Below are 19,934 nucleotides of genomic sequence, written 5' to 3'. Positions count from 1 at the left end.
ATTTTATTTAAAAAAAAACTCTACTCTACATATTGGACTCGATACTACTCTAATTGTCACAACAGATATTAAAGACAAGATTGATGAGAGACTTCATTACTTTCCCAAACACATCGTGACGCTTTACGAGCTGTGGAGGAAATCTGTGTAACGAATTAGTCATTTGTCGTACTCAGAGGGGTGCGTATACATCCACACGCCTGATTTAATAGAACAGAATTTAGAAAGACAATACTGAATTGACTTAGTGACATCGTGGTTAGTACCAATAGGGAGTACGATGAACCAGCTTTGAATGTACAGCAATCTTGTTGGTTAGATGCGGGCTGTATGGGCCGGTTGCTGTGATAAAGAAAACTTTTGCTTTGTGATGCAATACGGTTTATTTTTATGTTTATACACTTGATATATTATGAGTATAACAAACACGTCCGCTTGCGGTGAAAAGTAAAAAAGGAAGAGACTGATATCAACAATGTTGCCATACTAAAATGTTATTTTCCATACTAAAATGTTGGAGTTGCCAACACTTGTTTCGACCTCGTTGAAAGGTCAAATATCTTAAGATAGATCTTGAAATACATGTTCGTCTATGTGGAGTTTGAGAACCACTTAACATCACGTGAACTGTAAGAAGATGAACAGTTCATAAAAAATTAAAAAAAAAAATATCGGGCAACCCTACGCTGATACCAGCATCAATTTAATATAATAGATTCAACAAATTGTAGAATGAGATGTACTTAACTAGGTCAAAGCTTAAAAGAACTCTATTGAAATGATGAATATTAAAACAGATGCATTGAAATTCTAATCAGTTAAAGTACAGTTTTGATTCACAATATTTAAAAGAGAAGTGCTTTAGAAGAAAGTTTTGTTTTGGATGCAATCCAATCCAAAACCATTGACCAGGTTCATGTCACGTCTACTCTCTTGTTTTTTTTAATTGTTTAGATGTGTGGACGAGCTCACAGCCCACCTGGTGTTAAGTGGTTACAGGAAACTGGAGCCCATAGACATATACGACGTAAACGCGCCACCCACCTTGAGATATAAGTTCTAAGGTCTCAGTATAGTTACAAGGACTGCCCCACCCTTCAAACCGAAACGCTTCACGGTAGAAATAAGCAGGGTGGTGATACCCACCCACGCGAACTCACAAAAGGTCCTACCACCAGTAAATCATTTGGGAGCTCTAGATCTATGCAAGAACTTCCGTACTCCCCGGGTCTCTTACTATTTCAAACTGCTACAACAATGCATGTCCAGATATAATTTACGGACTATGGAATGAGCTTCTCGGAGTTACGGAATTCAACGAGATGTCCCGATTTAACTGAAGTTTGAAGGAAAACTTCAGAGTAGTGTTCTTGTAGGCAGATGAGCACGCGGCCCACCTGATGGTGAGTGGTTACCGTCACTCTTGGACGTCAGCAATGGGGGGGGGGGGCAGAGGCAATCTGCTGCCTACACACAGTACTAAATACTTTTTTTTTATTGCTTTGATGGGTGGACGAGCTCACAGCCCACCTAGTGTTAAGTGGTTACTGGAGCCCATAGACATCTACAACGCAAATGCGCCACCCACCTTGAGATAAGGTCTAAGGTTTCAGTATAGTTACAACGGCTGCCCCACCCTTCAAACCGAAACGCATTACTGCTTCACGGCAGAAATAGGCACAAGAAGTCCTACCACCAGTAAAAAATAATGAAATGTAACTTTGCTAAAATCTCGGATAACCTAATGGATTGTATGTTCGCTAAAATGTCGATAAGAAGCACTCTTGACCTCGACATCATATTGAAAATCAAGGTGTGCAGTGGCGCTCGCGTTATGACGTAATGAGGTTTGAACAAATCTTTACCATTACCGCGGGCGCTAATAATACTAATACCCCACTTGTCTGATCCGTTTGTATCTATCTCTTTCTAACGTTCTAATAAAGAACCCGCATTCGTAGGTACCATAAAGGGCCATGTTTAAAAAAATTTAGATGTCTTTCATTACAAAATTTATACCGATTTAAAAAAATTCTATTAAATTTTACCAGTTCATTTAGTAAATAATTCATATTTTTCTACGACCTAAGCACGATATCTCTGCAAACAAACACGTTCGAATTAGAGTATACCGCATTGATAAATAAGTTTTAAAACTGTTCCAATCGTGGCTAATATCATGTTTAGAGTTGAACTCAGAAAAGTGTTTTGAGATTATCCAGAAGATTATAACAAAAGTGACATTTGAGTCACACACACTGGTGGTAGGACCACTTTTTACTGGTGGTAGGACCGGTTGTGAGTCCGCACGGGTAGGTACCACCACCCCTCCTATCCTACCGTGAAGCAGTAACGGGTTTCGGTTTGAAGGATGGGACAGCCGCTGTAACTATACTGAGACCTTAGAACTTATATCTCAAGGTGGGTGGCGGCTTTTACATTGTAGATGTCTATGGGCTCCAGTAACCACTTAACACCAGGTGAGCTGTGAGGTCATCCACCCATCAAAGCAATAAAAAAAAGTATTTAGTACTGTGTGTAGGCAGCGGCTTGCCTCTGCCCCCGTCATTGCTGTCGTCCAAGAGCGACGGTAAAGACTCACCATCAGGTGGGCCGCATGCTCATCTGCCTACAAGAACACTACCTCTGAGGTTTTCCTTCAAACTTCAGTTAAATCGGGACATCTCGTTGAATTCCGTAACGCCGAGAAGCTCATTCCCGAGTCCGTAGATTATATCTGGACATGCATTGGGTGGCGGCTTTTACATTGTAGATGTCTATGGGCTCCAGTAACCACTTAACACCAGGTGAGCTGTGAGGTCATCCACCCATCGAAGCAATCAAAATAAATAAATAAAATATACAGTAAATAACAACATAGGCTAAAGTCGGATACAATGAATAAATCATTGGCAGCGGAGACATTGGTGAAAATAAATAATAAAAACATTTAATAGCAGTAGAGCCGTGTGAACTCTTCTTCTCGGCTACTAAAAGTAAATCAACTTGCTAAAATACAATAATTCATACTCATTTATATAGTACACTAGCGACCCGCCCTCGCTTCGTTTCGGAAACATTAAAACACACATGAAACCAAAAAAATAAAATTAAAAAAAATTAAAAAAAAGTAGCCTATGTTCATCAGGTACAATGTCGGCTTCTAATGGAAAAAGAATTTTTCAAATCGGTCCAGTAGTTTCGGAGCCTATTCGAAACAAACAAACAAACAAATCTTTCCTCTTTATAATATTAGTATAGATTATAGTATAGTACATACAAGAAAATACTTGGACCTTCGCGATGATACTTTTAATCTTAAATGAAAAATACGAAAGCGAATTATCGGATAGTTGAAATGAAACATCAATTATGTGCACGGCATTTCCCTTGAAGCTTGTAAATGAATGACACAAAACGTTATACTGTCAGTCTCGGAGCCAATTGCTGGATGACAAATTGTTCACGTCAATGAATTGCAAATCCAACGTATCAGGAAATGAAGCAGGGACGCCTGCATTCACGACTTCGGAACGATAAGGTCGCATGTCACTTCGATAGTTCAATCAAATAGAGGACCTCTCCCTTGTTAATTAAGTTCTATAGTTCTTGAGTAGAGGCCAGGCGGTAGACGTCACCCCTAGTCATGGGAATAGGATAAGTTTTTGCCTATATCCCCTCATTGTCAGTCTCTGAAATCCCACATGGAGAGGTTTTTTATTCATTTATTGCATATATTGGTGGACGAGCTCATAGCCCACCTGGTGTTAAGTGGTTACCGGAGCACATAGAAATCTACAACGTAAATGCCGCCACCCACCTTGAGATATGAGTTCTAAGGTTTCAGTATAGTTACAACGGCTGCCCCACCTTTCAAACCGAAACGCATTATTGCTTCACGGCAGAAACAGGCCGGGTAGTGGTACCTATCTGTGCGGACTCACAAGAGGTCCTTCCAACAGTAAACAAGAGGATAGAAGGATCGCAGCCTTTCATGACTCGGCCTCATTATTAAGCCATAGTTTATAGCGATCCAAGAAATGCATCAGCGACAGCGGAAGAAGATATCCTAGCCCAGCTAATAAATTGAGATGTGATCACAAATCGAAAAGCTTAATCAAGCTGATAAAATGATGCCAGAGGATTATCGCGACTTGTTGTTCGAGGGCATACACCCTAGGGTACTATTCACGTGTTCTCATTGTTGTTCTACGAAGGGTCGCTCCCTACGTGATGGGCACAAAGGGTTCCTCAAAGGGCTGTGTGGAGCAATAAAATGTAGCAAGGATTTAATGATTGAACTATCAATGGTTCGTCTACACTGATTTTTATAGCGTAGATGACGGTCCATCTGGCGTAAATCGAGAAAATTCTTAGACGATTTCATTTTATTAATTTAAATGAATAATGTATATTAATAATTAACTAGAGGTCCCGCAGTAGTCGAAATTCGAGTATAATTAATTGGAATTGTAAGTTTGTACACTATTATGATTATATTTTATACTTCTATAATTACAAATTTCGCCAAGACTACACTATAAAAAATACAAAGACAAACAATATTTAATTTCAATTTGACAACAGACGTCAAGAACAAAAGTTTGACAATAAATAGTATGCATGCGTGTGTGCGTCAAATACATGGTATGTAGTGTGTGTAATGTTTTCTTTATTGATTTAATGTATCTTTTATGCATTATTTAAAAAAAATATTAGCATTGTGCACTTCTTCTCTATATTCTCTATAAGTATGAAAAATTTCATACTCCTCCGTCCGCGCAATTTTCGTAAAAAGGGATACAAAGTTTTTGCTTCACGTATTAATATATAGATAATGTGAATTATTTAAATACGCAACAGTAAAAACTATAAAATGTATATCCTGTTGCTAGAGTTCAGCTGACGATTTCACGGTATACCAGGTGGTAAGTGGTTATTATAGCATAGAGACGTTGCAAAACGCATGCACGCGACTACTTTAATAAAATGAATTGTGTAACATTATGTGTATCATTTTCTTGTTATTTAATAATATTTTTAATGTTGGTAGGGCGCGTTGTGATCCCGCTCGGGTAGGTTGGACTAAGAGAAGGGGCGCAATACAAGTTGACTCACAATATACACAACAGCCAGTCTTTTAACGGTAAGCCGATAATCTAATGACATGCTATTAATAGCAGATGTAGACGGTTAGCGTGATATGGACATGTGATGCGTAGAGAGAAGATGCATGTGACTAGGAAAGGAAATGGTAGTGCAAGGTAGAGGGGGAAGAGGTCAAAGACATGGATGGAGTGTGTGAATGACGCCATGAGAGAGAGAGAGGAGTGAGTGTTGAGCTGACGACTGATAGAAGAGAATGAATGAGAAAAATTATCTGTGCCGATACCACCTAGACGGATAAAGTGAACAAAAAGAAGAAAGAAGAGTCGTTAAAACACACGCCTAAGTAGCAAACCGAACAAACAATTGATTTTGTCTTATTGTAGCCTCTTGATACAGGTCAGAATATGAATGCGAAGCAATGAGATTCTTACATCCTTGATGTGGAAATTTTCAAGTTAATCAATCTTAAAATCGATGAAAATGATGTTCAAACTTTCCTGTAGATACAAACAAACATACATCCAAACCGAGTTATTAGAAGCGTCTTAAAAATGTGAAATGCATTCGATTGCATGCGCTATGATTGTACGTTATTAATAAATGGACGCTGTGCATTTTATATGTCAATGTTAACTTGTTAATCACAATATAGTATAGAAGTGCGTGCGAACTTATTCAATAATACAACTTTGTATGATAATTCTTAGGTTTTTAAATGTATTTTTCCTTATGCTTTATGAAGTTTTTTTGCTCTAGACGTGCTTACGTCACTACGGAGTTGGTGATTTTTTTTCCCTAGCTATTAGCTAGTAGGTAAGAGACTATTCCAGCTACGCGTGGACGGGTAGTTAAGCTCACGGGCTCAACCTGAGAGAATTTGCTAACACTAGCCCTAGCAAGAGCAGTGCTTCGCAGAATCTACCACCGGATCGGAATCGTGACTGAGAAGAACTGGCAGAAAACTCAGTGGGCTGTGTCTACGGGGTATTTCGCTCGTCGATTACGATGAAGAGGAAGAAGGAAGGTGGCCGGTTGTAAAGAGCTGGTGAGTATCTCAACGTGAAACAGTGAAGCATAAGTTTTAAGTGTCGTCGACTTCACTACAGACTTATTCTTATTCTTCAAGCGAGAATGCCTATCTCGTTTGCGGAAGAAATGAAGAGTATAGGGAAGCAGTGCGTGTTCACAATACACAATCGTACTAGTGGTAGGGCATCTTGTGATTCCGAACAAGCAGGTGCCATCAGCCTGCCTATTTCTGCGGTGAAGCAATAATGCGTTTCGGTTTGTAGGTTGAGGCAGGCGTTCTACTGAAAAAACTAAAACCTTGAAGGAGACTTAGAACTCATGTACCAAATGTGGCCGTACCACTTTTATCAGAGCGGTTGTGGTCATCATTCAGTATCATTTCAAAAGGTGTGTAGAGTAGTGGTCGTATCGCTCTTGTCAGAGTGGTCGTGGTCGTCGGTCAGTGTCATTGCTGTGGGCAGATGTTATGCGTTGAACGATCATTCGCCTCTTTTCCCGATTTATGGTGAGTCTGGTACACTCATGCAAATAATCTCCAGTTTTTTTTTCTTTGATGTGTGGACGAGCTCACAGCCCACCTGGTGTTATGTGGTTACTGGAGCCCATAGGCATCTACGACGTAAATGCGCCACCCATTTTGAGATATCAGTTCTACGGTCTTAAGTATAGTTGCAGCGGCTGCCCCGCTCTTCAAACCGAAACGCATTACTGCTTCACGGCAGAAATAGGTTACCGACTTGACCTGGTCGGCCCATTGCGTGACCAATCTTCCTTGTAGTCTGATGCCTTCTACTTTGCCCTGAACGACAAGCGTTGTTTATGTTTATGTTTGTAACACCAGGTAATCCGTGAGGTTGTTTCAGAGGCCATACAATAAAATCGTCGTTACAAGAGCAAACCGTTTCGAAGAATCGTGCGTCATTTGTTTTCGACTGTGCCTAATATTTTGTTGTTTCAAATCGGTGTGCTTAGTGAGAGTTTCTTAACGATCTCGATAGCGTAAAAGTTAAGTCAATTTTGTATGCAATTGGAACAGCGCGTCTAGCGGCAAACGTACGCAATTTTGTTTCCTATCTAAGCTGATAGCCCAGCGTAGCATTAACTAGTAGGTGAGGTCACGGGGCTCAAACCTGATGACGTTGCTAACACAAACCCTAGCAAGAGCCATGCTTCGCAGAATCTACCACCGGATCGGAATCGTGACCCACTGAGAAGATCCGGCGAGAAACTCAGTGGACTGTGTCTGAGGGTGCGTACGCAAACGATCCCTTTCCATACAAATCTGAGCTAACTTTTACGCTATCGACAACGTTAAAAAACTCGCACTAAGCACACTGTTCTCGTTTGACGTGTCGCCGTCACTTGTTGCGACAACCGCTCTCCAACTAGTTTCGTCCGTCGATATCGAACAATTCAGCTACGATCCACCCCTGGACCGCTGTTCACACGCGTGAATAAGTGAATAAGCTCCCTGCACTTCTACATCTGTCGAGCCGGCACCCGTAAATCCAGTTGATGTTACCACGGTACGTTTTCTTGGTATATTCATTGTTTTGAACGACTTCAAAGGCTGCCAGTTAGGGGACTTTACACATTCTAGATACAGCAAGTCGATAATATATACTTAATAATAAGACAAAAAAAATACACTGTGACTGTCTCACCTATTGTTAATTGTTTAAAGGAATAGTATGACTAGCTTTTGCCCGCGACTTGGTCGGCGTGGAATAGTTAGTTTGGCATAACGCTAAATTTTACCCGCCTCTTGATTTACGTAGAATATCATCTTTATAAAAACACCTTCACAAGAATGTAATGCTTTATTTTAGAACAAATCTGGTTAGCATAAAAAACGTTATAGAGAGCCAACCTTAACATATATAATATGATAAATATATTTTAAAGGGGAACAATTCTCTCGTACATTATTTTCGCGAAACTAACCGTTTCTGCAGCGGAAGCTCTCAAAAGGGAAAAATAACCCCAATTTTGAAACATTGTTTATTGGTACTCCGCTTGTATTGGTCTTAGCGTGATGTTATATAGCCTTCCCCGATAAATGGGCTATCTAACACTAAAATAATTTTTCAAATCGGACCAGTAGTTCCTGAGGTTAGCGCGTTCAAACAAACAAATTCTTCAGCTTTATAATATTAGTATAGACGTTCATGATTCCCGTGTGCCTATTGCAGCTATAGTTTCAAAACAACTACATAATTACTTAAAGATACCCCATCAACGGATAATTAAGTTTTCCAAGCGCATAAACAATTCTGCATCATAATATGAATGTGTGACATTCCCGATCGACAATTAAAGACAGACAGACACTCAAACTTATTTTCCTCCTTAAGCGTTAGACTTATAAAACTATTTCCAAATTGAAACGGCTCTAAATCCATATTGAATATTTGCGGGACATTCACTAATTATTTTGAATTATATATTAGTAGACTTTTCATTCAATTGGTTTCGAAAAAAGTATAATTTATAATAATTTTAATATCGTTGCTCTTCGATATTGTTTAATGTACAAAAAGATTAACTTTAGTGAATACTTATATTTACGAAAGTATAATTAACTACCAAAATACGATTTCGTATTTATTTACAGAACATATAAAATTCAATACTTCATTTCCTAGGTATCTACAGAAACGGCATATCCTTCGATAAACCATACGATCTGTAGCCCACACTGAGATCTCCAGTATAAGCGATCGCAGCGCCAAAACGGATTTAAATAAACAATCAAATTAAGCAATCTCTAATCACAGAATCACAAATTGAACAGAAAAAAAAACCGTTTACCTAGCTGCGACGTTTGGTCCATTGTGCGGCTTAGTTGTGCGCGAATACAGGCATGACAGATCGTGGCGGGAATCCGTGCGAGATTGGCAACGTGCGTCGCGGGTCACCTCTGAGAACTTACTGCGGAGTTGGGGTCGGAGTGGTCGCGACCCGCCCAGCGGAGCGGGATGGGGCTGCTTCAATGAATATGTACAAGGGCTTTAGCGTACAACAAGAGAGATGCGAATATTGAGTGTCAAGGTGAGATGATGCGGCTCAACGTTTTCTCGTGAGGACTTTTTTATTATAAACTAGCTAACCCGGCAGACTTCGTAGTGCCTCAATCGACCAAAAGACCTAAATTTTAGTATAAAATAAACTTAAAACAAACAAAAGGAATCCGTCCGACGGGGGACACATCAAAGGAAAAACAAAATTGTTTTAGTTCCAAGCATTTTCATTCATTTATCTACCTTTTAAACCTTCCCTGGACTTCCACGAATAATTTAAGACCAAAATTAGTCAAATCGGTATTAGCGAGACTAACGAACAGCAATTCATTTTTATATATAGAGATATAGATATAGATTTCGGTTTAGAGACCCGCGTCGGCTTATCGCATACCAAAACAATATTCTAAGGAAATTATACAAATGTTTTCATGACCGTTTTCTCGTGTTTCGAGGTCAGGCGTCCGAATAAATTAAGGAGCCACTGCGGTCATGAGATAGACATATTATTGCATTGTTCAAGTCCGAACGGAAGCTCAAATTCCGTGCAATATGTATAGCCGTGGTATAGCCTAACATCGTAGATGTCGAAGAGTGTGGATCAGACGTTCAGACACTTCAGTGTGCCGTGGCTCTATGCTCAAAGAGACTAGTGACTCTAATTCTCGAGACATTAATTGAACTTGTCATTATTAAGTCTAGGCTACTTTAGGAAAAACCCGATAAGGGGAGGGAGTTAAATGGAAAACACGCGGTAATGACTCAACGTGTTTTAAATTATAAGTACCGTACAGAGTAGAAATGGCATATTTTTCTTTAAGTTGAAGTGAAAGGATGAGTGAAAGGTTCCAGGAGTCCAGGAGTCCATACACATCAGTAAGTCAGTTTCAATTGTTTGATCCGAATTATCAATTTAGTGATAATTTTGCTAGTGTCGTACTGAAACAAGAACTGATTATAAACACATTTTTTTAATTGGTAACTTTGAAGCTCTTCAATAGCTGTTTGGAAAAAGGGCGTTGAGAAAAGAGGCGGTTTTGTCTTTCCGTTTACTTAATAAACATATATTTTACATATATTACTGGATATATTACTGTTGGTAGGACCTCTTGTGAGTCCGCGCGGGTCGGTACCACCACCCTGCCTATTTCTGCCGTGAAGCAGTAATGCGTTTCGGTTTGAAGGGTGGGGCAGCCGTTGTAACTATACTTGAGACCTTAGAACTTATAACTCAAGGTGGGTGGCGCATTTACGTTGTGGATGTATATGGGCTCCAGTTACCATTTGACACCAGGTGGGCTGTGAGCTCGTCCACCCATCTAAGCAATAAAAAATTAAAATATGAGGCCTTTAAAATCAAAGGCAGCTAAACGCCATAATGTCGTAAAATGGATTAGCAATGGCGCTATCTTTTTTTTTTTTTTATTGCTTAGATGTATGGACGAGCTCACAGCCCACCTGATGTTAAGTGGTTACTGGAGCCCATAGACATCTACAACGTAAATGCGCCACCCACCTCGTGTTCAGTTAGTTGGACACGCTTTAGTGTTTTCATGTTATAACAAATGCAGCTAAATCACTAACAAATTCAGTTCAAAAAAAATTATTTTTACTCAGTATTAACTAATAAACGAAGTTTTATCATTTAAAATTCAGATTATTAGTAATATTCTCATTCTTTATAAATCTGCTTTAAAATAAAGAATATCATAGCTATTCGAACAAAGTTATTTCAGCTTCTCAAACCGGGAGTGTTGCTAACACTGGCCCTAGCAAGAGCAGTACTTCGATGGATCGGGAGGATCCGTAATGACGTGCTTAGGGCCGATTTTTGTAGTTTACCTGAATATTTGACAGACTTGGATTTAGCTGCCTTTGATTTTATAGGCCTCATATATTATATTGTAATAATTTAACTTTTTTTATTATATTAATTTACAATTAAAACAAGTCTAATGTTTGATACAGTAAGCGCCTGAACCAACCTACTGAGTTTCTCGCCGGATCTTTTCAGTGGGTCGCGATTCTGATCCGGTAGTAGATTGAGCGAAGCACTGCTCTTGCTAGGGCTAGAGTTAGCAATTCTCTCAGTTTGAGCCCGTGGCTACCAACGACTAGGTAGGGGGAAAAAAAATCACCGAACAACATTTAAAACTCGTGTGTTAAATTCGTCTATGAGTCTTATACAATTTGAATTTATATAAAGTACTATTTTTTGTACAAATAAAACTTAAAATGGTTTACTGGTTGGGAATAAAGGTCAAGTGTTATATGAAAGAGATATTGCTATTAAAATAATGACAGGGGCTCTGCTAAGCCGATCTAACTATCCACCGTTAAGTGCCACTTCAAAAACTTGCTGTTTTAGTAATACAGCGCCATCTGTCCACGAATACAAAATTCGATTTACAACCATAAAGAAAATTATTGTTTTCGTTTCGTAAAGTACCACTAGATGGCACTGTTTTTGAAAATTTTAAAATATTTTTTCTAACAATCCCAATATAGAATGCCAATTAAAATATGCAAAACGCATTAATGATGCAAAATTCTAACATTTGGTCTCGTTGTATTTGCCTTTTTAAAACGAACGAGGTCAGAGATTCCTGAGCTGACACTGTTCTGCCCGGCTATTATCATTATCATTGGTTACCTACCGTTTTGCTTTGCTTTATAGGCTTTGAACGTATTCATATGTAGGTCGTATTTTATGCTTATTAATGCTATTCGCCAATAGAAGAGGTACAAGGTAGATCATGTATTGGCACGCACCTGTCAGACTGGTACTAGTTGTAGGACCTCTTTTGAGTCCGCACGGGTAGGTGTCACCGCCCCGCCTATTTCTGCCGTGAAGCGGTGATGCGTTTCGGCTTGAAGGGTGGGGCGGCTGTTGTAACTATACTGCGACCTTGAAACTTGTATCTCGGGGTGGGTGGCACATTTGCGTTGTAGATGTCTATGGGCTCCTAACTACTTGACACCAGGTGGGCTGTGAGCTCGTCCACCCATCTACCTTCCTTCACCTTTTCCTGTCGTTGTAGTTGTATCTAGTGCCTGCATTCCGGAAGCCGTTCGTGAACATTTATTAAATATGTAGTATGTAATTCGTATAAAAAATTATCATCACTATATTATATTATCGGCACTAGTATCACATAATTGACCCGTGAATTTCCTTGAGAGATTATGACTAGCAACTAATTGACGTATAGTTCGAATTTGATTGGGCTTAATTAAATGATGTTTCAGATTAAAATGGTAAGATTCGTCACGGTGCTGTTTGCTTCAAATTTTAATTTCAGATTATCAGAAACATTGATTTCGTTAAAATTGTTTAAAATTGTTTTGCGAATTTGTAAAATACGTAGGTACTCATGCGAACTTCAATAAATAAATACAAAATTAAACAAAAAATAAGGTTTAATAAAAGTCGATACAAATTTTTTTGCCATACCTATTCGCTTTTAGTCTAAGAGGCTATTCCGGCTACGCCCTAACGGGTAAGTGATCTCACAGGCTCAACCTGAGAGAATTTGCTAACACTAGCACCAGCAAGGGCTTCACAGAATCTATCACCAGATCGGAATCGCGATCCACTAAGAAGATCTGGCGAGAAACTCAGTCGTCTTCTTCTATATCGTTCCTTCACTGCTGAGGATCGCGACCACATGTGACAATCCTCCACTGTGTTCGATCATGGGTGGCAAAGACCGCATGGTACAGACTACCACCAAGTGCTTCCCTGACTAGATCTGACCATCTGGCTGGTGTTCTGTCCACGGCGCCCTTGCCCTCTATGTGACCCACAATTATGGACTTCTCTAATTCATGTTTTTTTCATTGCTTAGATGGGTGGACGAGCTCACAGCCAACCTGGTGTTAAGCAGTTACTGGAGCCCATAGACATCTACAACGTAAATGCGCCACCCACCTTGAGATATAAGTTCTAAGGTCTCAGTATAGTTACAACGGCTGCCCCGCCCTTCGAACCGAAACGCATTACTGCTTCACGGTAAAAATAGGCGGGGTGGTGGTACCTACCCGTGCCGACTCATAAGAGGTCACAGTAAATGTCTGGGAGACCGAAAAATTTGAGTTATCTTTTACGCGATCAAAAAGTTAAAAAACTCTCACTAAGCACACAGGACATTCATACGCATAGCAAATTATCGGCGAGTGAAAGACGCGAGACACGTAGTCAGATCCTTAATAAGGATACACTCACTTCTTCGAGCGTGTCCTAGATAGATATTGTCGTGAACAAACCGTTGAGTCCCGCACAAAGACTTCCATTGTAATGTACTCGCGAACCATGTGACCGCGCAATTTAATGACCCTTACTAAGATAGGCAGATTAATTCACTGATGTCTACTGATAGAATAATATAAAAACCAGAAATACTGCTTTGGGACATTTTCAGCGTATTGATACGCGAAACAATCGTGCAGTCTGAAATGTGGGGGAAATCGTATCACAATTAAGACTGTTAGGAACATTATTAACGTAATATAAATAAGCGAGCTGAAACATTATCTATAAATTAATACGTGAAGCAAAAACTTTGTATCCCTTTTTACGAAAATTACGCGGACGGAGGAGTATGAAATTTTCCACACTTATAGAGAACATAGAGAAGAAGTGCACAATGCTACTTTTTTTGTAAAATAATGCATAAAAGATACATTAAATCAATAAAGAAAACATTACACACACTACATACCATTTTTGACGCACACACGCATGCATACTATTTATTGTCAAACTTTTGTTCTTGACGTCTGTTGGCAAATTGAGAATAGATTAAATATTGTTTGTCTTTGTTAATATTTTTTATAGTGTAGTCTTGGCGAAATTTGTTATAGAAGTATAAAATACAATCATAATAGTTTACAAACTTACAATTCCAATTAATTATAGTCGAATTTCGACAACTGCTGGACCTCTAGTTTTATTTAAATTGCATTACTATTATTAAAAAATATATTTAATTAAAGCCAAACCCATTTCCAACATATATGTAAATATTCATTCAGACTATAAAATTGTAGATTATTTCATGCCTTAAATAATAGTTTCATGACATTTCATGACTCTAAAAAACACGCGGGGCGGACACACGAACAGATGGGGTAATTTGGTCACGGATTGAGCGGAGTTACAAATGGAGTTATAATTTGAAGTCAGGACGACCAGGACGATCTATAAAAATGTACCGGATAAGACAATTTGTGTATTTTAACTAAAGCGAAGATTATGTGAAATTGTACTAATAAAAGCAAGCGGTAGGCAGCGGCTTGGCTCTGCCCCTGGCATTGCTGAAGACCATGGGCGACGGTAACCACTCACCATCAGGTGGGCCGTATGCTCGTCTGCCTACAAGGGCAATAATAAAAAAAAAAGTATAACCAAAGAGTGTTTGAAATTTTCGGCGAAAGCCAAAATGGCTTCGACATCAAAGTGAGTGACGAAATTTACTATTACTGCCGTGAAGCAGTAATGCGTTTCATTTTGAAGGGTGGGGCAGCCGTTGTACTGTAAAAACTGAGACCTTTAAAACTTATGTCTCAAGGTAGGTGGCGGCATTTACTTCCAGGTCAGTGCTCTCTTGAATATAACAATGGTCGCTGTATTCGCACTCTGGCTTAGACGCGACACGATAACACCGCATCATAAGTCAAGTTTGCTCGTACACAGAAACTGATCATTAGAAGACTGTGGCAGTGAGTAGGTCACATAGCGCGAAGATCGGACGGCCGATGGGGCAGATAGATCCTCGTGTGGGGACCACGTACTGGCAAGCGCAGCGTGGGACGAGTACCAGATGGACCGACGACCTGGTGATAATTTCTGGGTCATGCTGGACGCAGGTGGCAACGGACCGGCCGCACTGGAGATCACTTGGAGAGGCCTATCTTCAGCAGTGGATAGTAGTCAGGCTGAGATGATGATGATGAGAAGGATGTTTCGTTCTGAGGTACACTAAATAGTTCTAGTAGTTCTAATAGTTCTAGTAGTTCTAATAGTTCTAGTAGTTCTAGTAGTTCTAGTAGTTCTAATAGTTCTAGTTTTCGGTAGGCAGCGGCTCGGCACTGCCCCTGGCATTGCTGAAGTCCATGGGCGACGGTAACCACTCACCATCAGTTGGGCCGTATGCTCGTCTGCCTACAAGGGCAATACAAAAAAAAATTAGTAATTTCACTTACTAGATCATTTAAAATTTCCGTCCTTCAAATACAGTAAAACTATTCGCGTTATTCTCTCTCTATCGCATGAAATACACACATCTCTTGAAACTCAGTGCGTCATCATACTATGATGATAAACTTCCCCGAGGTGCCAACAACAACTGAACTGTGCATCATCACATAAATATGTATTCATAGACGAGCATACTGTCCACCTGATTGTAAGTCTTCGTCATGAACGTTAGAAATCTTTTACTGGTGGTAGGACCTCTTGTGAGTCCGCGCGCGTAGATACCACCACCCTGCCTATTTCTGCCATGAAGCAGTAATGCGTTTCGGTTTGAAGGGTGGGGGAGCCGTTGTAACTATACTTGAGACCTTAGAACTTATATCTCCAGGTGGGTGCCGCATTTACGTTGTGGATGTCTATGGGCTCCAGTAACCACTTAACACCAGGTGGGCTGTGAGCTCATCCACCAAATTTAAGCAATAAAAAAAAAATAAAAAAAAATACCGGCACAGTCAAACCGTTGCCTCGCGAAAAATGTCTGCACAGACAAACATTAATTCCTTTTTAAATAGACATAGTATATATGTACAAAATACATTAAATCTCTAATTTTATAAACACTTGTTACAATCGATCACATAGCGTGTCGCGTATGTCGCTAATTGCTGTGTATCAGTGTATTTTATTACTTATAATAAAAAATAAGCTATTTTGAAACTGAGTCGTGTATTATCTGTCCAATGACCTATTTTTATTTAGTTAAAATCCGATTAATTCTAAACAAATTAACGTGTTTTTTTTCATAATTTTTTTGGTTTAGTACAAATTATCATCCTCCCGATCCACTAACGGTGCTTCTAGGTACTTCAAGCACCGGCCACTGTTCTCGTCGAACCCGTCTTGCGATGAAGGGCTCGACGAGTAAATTAACCCTCAGACAGAGCCCACTGAGTTTCTCGCCGGATCTTCTCAGTGGGTCGCGTTTCCGATCCGGTGGTAGATTCTGCGAAGCACGGCTCTTGCTAGGGTTCATGTTAGCAACGTCGTCAGGTTTGAGCCCCGTGAGCTCACCTACTAGTTAAGGTTACGCTAGAATAGCCTCTCAAGGCTATCAGCTTAGGTAGGAAAAAAAATCTAAGGTGCATTCCTCTTCTTCCTTCCTTCTTTTCTTCCTTCCTTCTTCTTCTTGCTAACGTTTTCCCGGTCTAGTGCCAGGGTCCGCCTTCCTACTTAAGGTCCTCCATTATGCCCGGTCTTCTGCATCCTTCTAAGTGAGGTTATTCTCTTACAAATCCACCTTTACCACACCCAGCTGTGCAAATTATGTATAATTAACAAAAATACAATTCGCATCAAGACCTCTTGGAGAAACCCTCCCAATCCTGCGTAGTCTTTTCGCATTTGATAAACCGAAACCAGAGTATTGATTTCCCGGTAGAAACTTCTCAAGACCGGCGAGCAAGACCCGTTGAGGACAACGACAAACTCATAGCTCACCATTTCAATACTAAACGCCATAGTTAAGCTAATTACACAGAGCACTGACACGAATGACCCGACCCATATCAAAAGACCAGCGTTAAATGATCTTCCGCCCCCACCCGCTTCAAACTGCCGTGATGAAGAATGTTCTGCAGATGTAGGTGTAGTGGAATGTCTGGTTAAGATGGACTATTCATTGTGACGTTTTATTCAAATGTTTTTTGACAGTATTTTGTGATAGCGGCAAATTTAATAAGATCCAATAGTCTTGTTCAATGGAAAGCACACTAGGACTCGAGTGGAATTTGACGTTTTTGTAAGTAGTGATTCCGAAAATGGCAACAGCTTCATAATAATTATGACTCTTATAAATAAGGTGTATTTTGCATCGCAAGCAACGTATCACAAAAGAAAACCTGGGCTGCATTTCCGCTATTTTTGCGTTTCATTTCTGACTCCCAAAGCCAAAACGCATTATGTTATAGTTTGCTAATTTTCGTAAACGGATATGACTTTCCGTTTACTTTTGTAATATTACAGTAATAAATTCTAGTTCATTGTTGTTTTGTCTTCGAGAAATAAGCAAAAGTTCGATTACAACCGTCCCTAACCCAGACTCCATATACCAAACATCTGTTAACAAAATCATACGACTTTGACCGGAATTCAGACCCGTGGTCAATCACTGAGAAAGTAGTTGTTGCTTTACAGCTGGTAGGGCGTGTAATGATCCCGTTATTCAGTCTAATAAATCAAGACACAGATTAGTCCGTCAGGTGCTTCTTTCTAAGTCCCGCTTTAGCCGCATCCAATCCATCCAAACGTGCCAATCGATATCGACGATAAAACACAACCAGATAATAAATGCTACAACTCCAAGAACGACATAAGACATCGCGATAACATACTGTGGGGTGCAGAGGTCGTGACCGCTGACTGCTCGCATATATGGGCCGACTCATAGCCCAATGAATAAAATATGTGATGTCTTTATAATATATGGTGTCACCGGTATTTCGTATGAAAGTGAATTTATGTATTCATTCATGTTTTACGTACTAAATAGCTCACAAATCTGTTTTCCAATTTCGTATAGGATGAGAACAAAACTACACGGAAATAATTTTAGTACCATCCATAATTGATTATTTTTCTCAGATAAGTATAAATAATTTGGTTTTTTGTAATTTATTTGCAGCTACCCCCTTTCTCTACGCTAGCCCTCGTGACCGTGGATTTGTTAATTTTGTGTTCCATTGCGTTGAAGTTGCATTTAGTTCATTGCGTTCAATTCTATAATCTGCCTTATTTTTCAGGAGTTTCCTGAACAACCTGTATTGCTATGACCAGCAGACTTGAGCTTAGCCCTGAAGGAGTAAAATGTATCCGTGGACGTCTCATTGCTGATTGGCTACGACCTCAGTCGGTCGCCCATTTTGCAAGCCAGCCAGTTCAGTTTCAATAAATAGTGATTTATATTGATATTGTTATTGAATATATTTATTGATATTGAGCGATCGGAAAGCGGGGCTATTCAGAAGCCGGGTGATATTCGATAATTCTAAAATTTCGAAATTTTTATTGATGTAGCCCAAAGCCAGATTTAACTTAGCAATATGAAAAATACAATATGTAACATCAAGACACAAAACAAGAAACAAATCTGATAAAAATACTAACTCTTGCCGAGACTCGAATCTAGGACTCGGTTTTTATGGTCATAAGCGACTTGAGTGCTCTTTGTCGACGTTTGAATACTCTGCTAACTTTTTATTTTTTTATTTTTTTTATTGCTTAGATTGGTGGACGAGCTCACAGCCCACCTGGTGTTAAGTGGTTACTGGAGCCTATAGACATCTAGAACGTAAATGCGCCACCCATCTTGAGATATAAGTTCTAAGGTCTCAGTATAGTTACAACGGCTACCCCACCCTTCAAACCGAAACGCATTACTGCTTCACGGCAGAAATAGGCAGGGCGGTGGTACCTACCCGTGCGGACTCACAAGAGGTCCTACCACCAGTGATTACGCAAATTGTAATTTTGCGGGTTTGACTTTTATTACACGATGTTATTCCTTCACCGTGGAAGTCAATCGTGAACATTTGTTGCGTACGTATTTCATTAGAAAAATTGGTACCCGCCTGCGGGATTCGAACACCGGTGCATCGCAACAACGAATGCACCGGACGTCTTATCCTTTAGGCCACGACGACCATAAACTACTACCGTCAATTTTTTTCAAATTTCAAATACTATTCATATACATTTAGTTTTCTTTATACACAGAAAGAACTAACAGTATCTTCAAGTTTGATTGTTTTTCTGAATTGAAGTTTCCACTTTGCGATGATACAACCCCTGGGGCTAGATATTCCAGGCGAGATTAAGCCGTAAAAGTATTTCTAATTATAATGGGGATGGTTAGCGTGGTATGAACATGTGATGCGTAGAGAGAAGATGCATGTGACTAGGAGATGTATGGAAATAGTAGTACAAGGTAGAGGGGGAAGAGGTCGACCAAGGAAGACATGGATGGAGTGTGTGAATGACGATATGAGAGAGAGAGGAGTGAGTGTTGAGATGACGGCTGATAGAAGAGAATGGAAGAGAAAAATTAGCTGTGCCAACCCCATCTAGTGGGATAACGTGGAGAATAAGAAGCAGAATGCGGTCCTACTTATAAAAACTACATAGATTACAATAATAATTACTTAAATTACCAGAAAGATGTGCATAAATCACATGACAACACTGTTTTTAATCGGCCCCTTTCTTCTTAACGGTAATGTACCGCAGAGGTTCTTCGATAATAATCCAGTCCAGATAAATTGAGAATAAGAGTATGAAGTTTCGGCATCTTCCACATACTTATACTATTATTTTTATTTTTTTATTACATCCTTGGGTGGACAAGTTCATAGCCCACCTGGTGTTTAGTAGTAACCGCCGTAACCGGAGCTCATCTAAAACGTAAATGCCACCTTGAGATATGAGTTCTAAGTTCTCACTATAGTTACAACGGCTACCCCACCCTTCAAACCGAAACGAATTACTTCTTCACGGCAGAAATACGCAGGGCGGTGGTACCTACCCGT

General features: G+C 39.7%; 1 protein-coding gene across 1 annotated transcript in view; it reads right to left on the bottom strand.

Moving 5' to 3' along the window:
* Positions 1-9,102, bottom strand: part of LOC101744108 (aminopeptidase N) — a 35,744-nt gene extending 26,642 nt beyond the window's left edge. Inside the window, exon 1 of the mRNA XM_038012730.2 lies at positions 8,950-9,102. Within this exon, the coding sequence (XP_037868658.1) occupies positions 8,950-8,971 (22 nt within the window). The 5' untranslated portion in view covers positions 8,972-9,102. The remainder of the gene's footprint in view (positions 1-8,949) is intronic.
* Positions 9,103-19,934: the final 10,832 nt, after the last annotated feature.

This window comes from Bombyx mori, chromosome 9 (assembly GCF_030269925.1).
Source record: "Bombyx mori chromosome 9, ASM3026992v2".
Lineage (NCBI taxonomy): Eukaryota > Metazoa > Arthropoda > Insecta > Lepidoptera > Bombycidae > Bombyx > Bombyx mori.
This window is presented reverse-complemented; position numbering and strand designations above follow the sequence as displayed.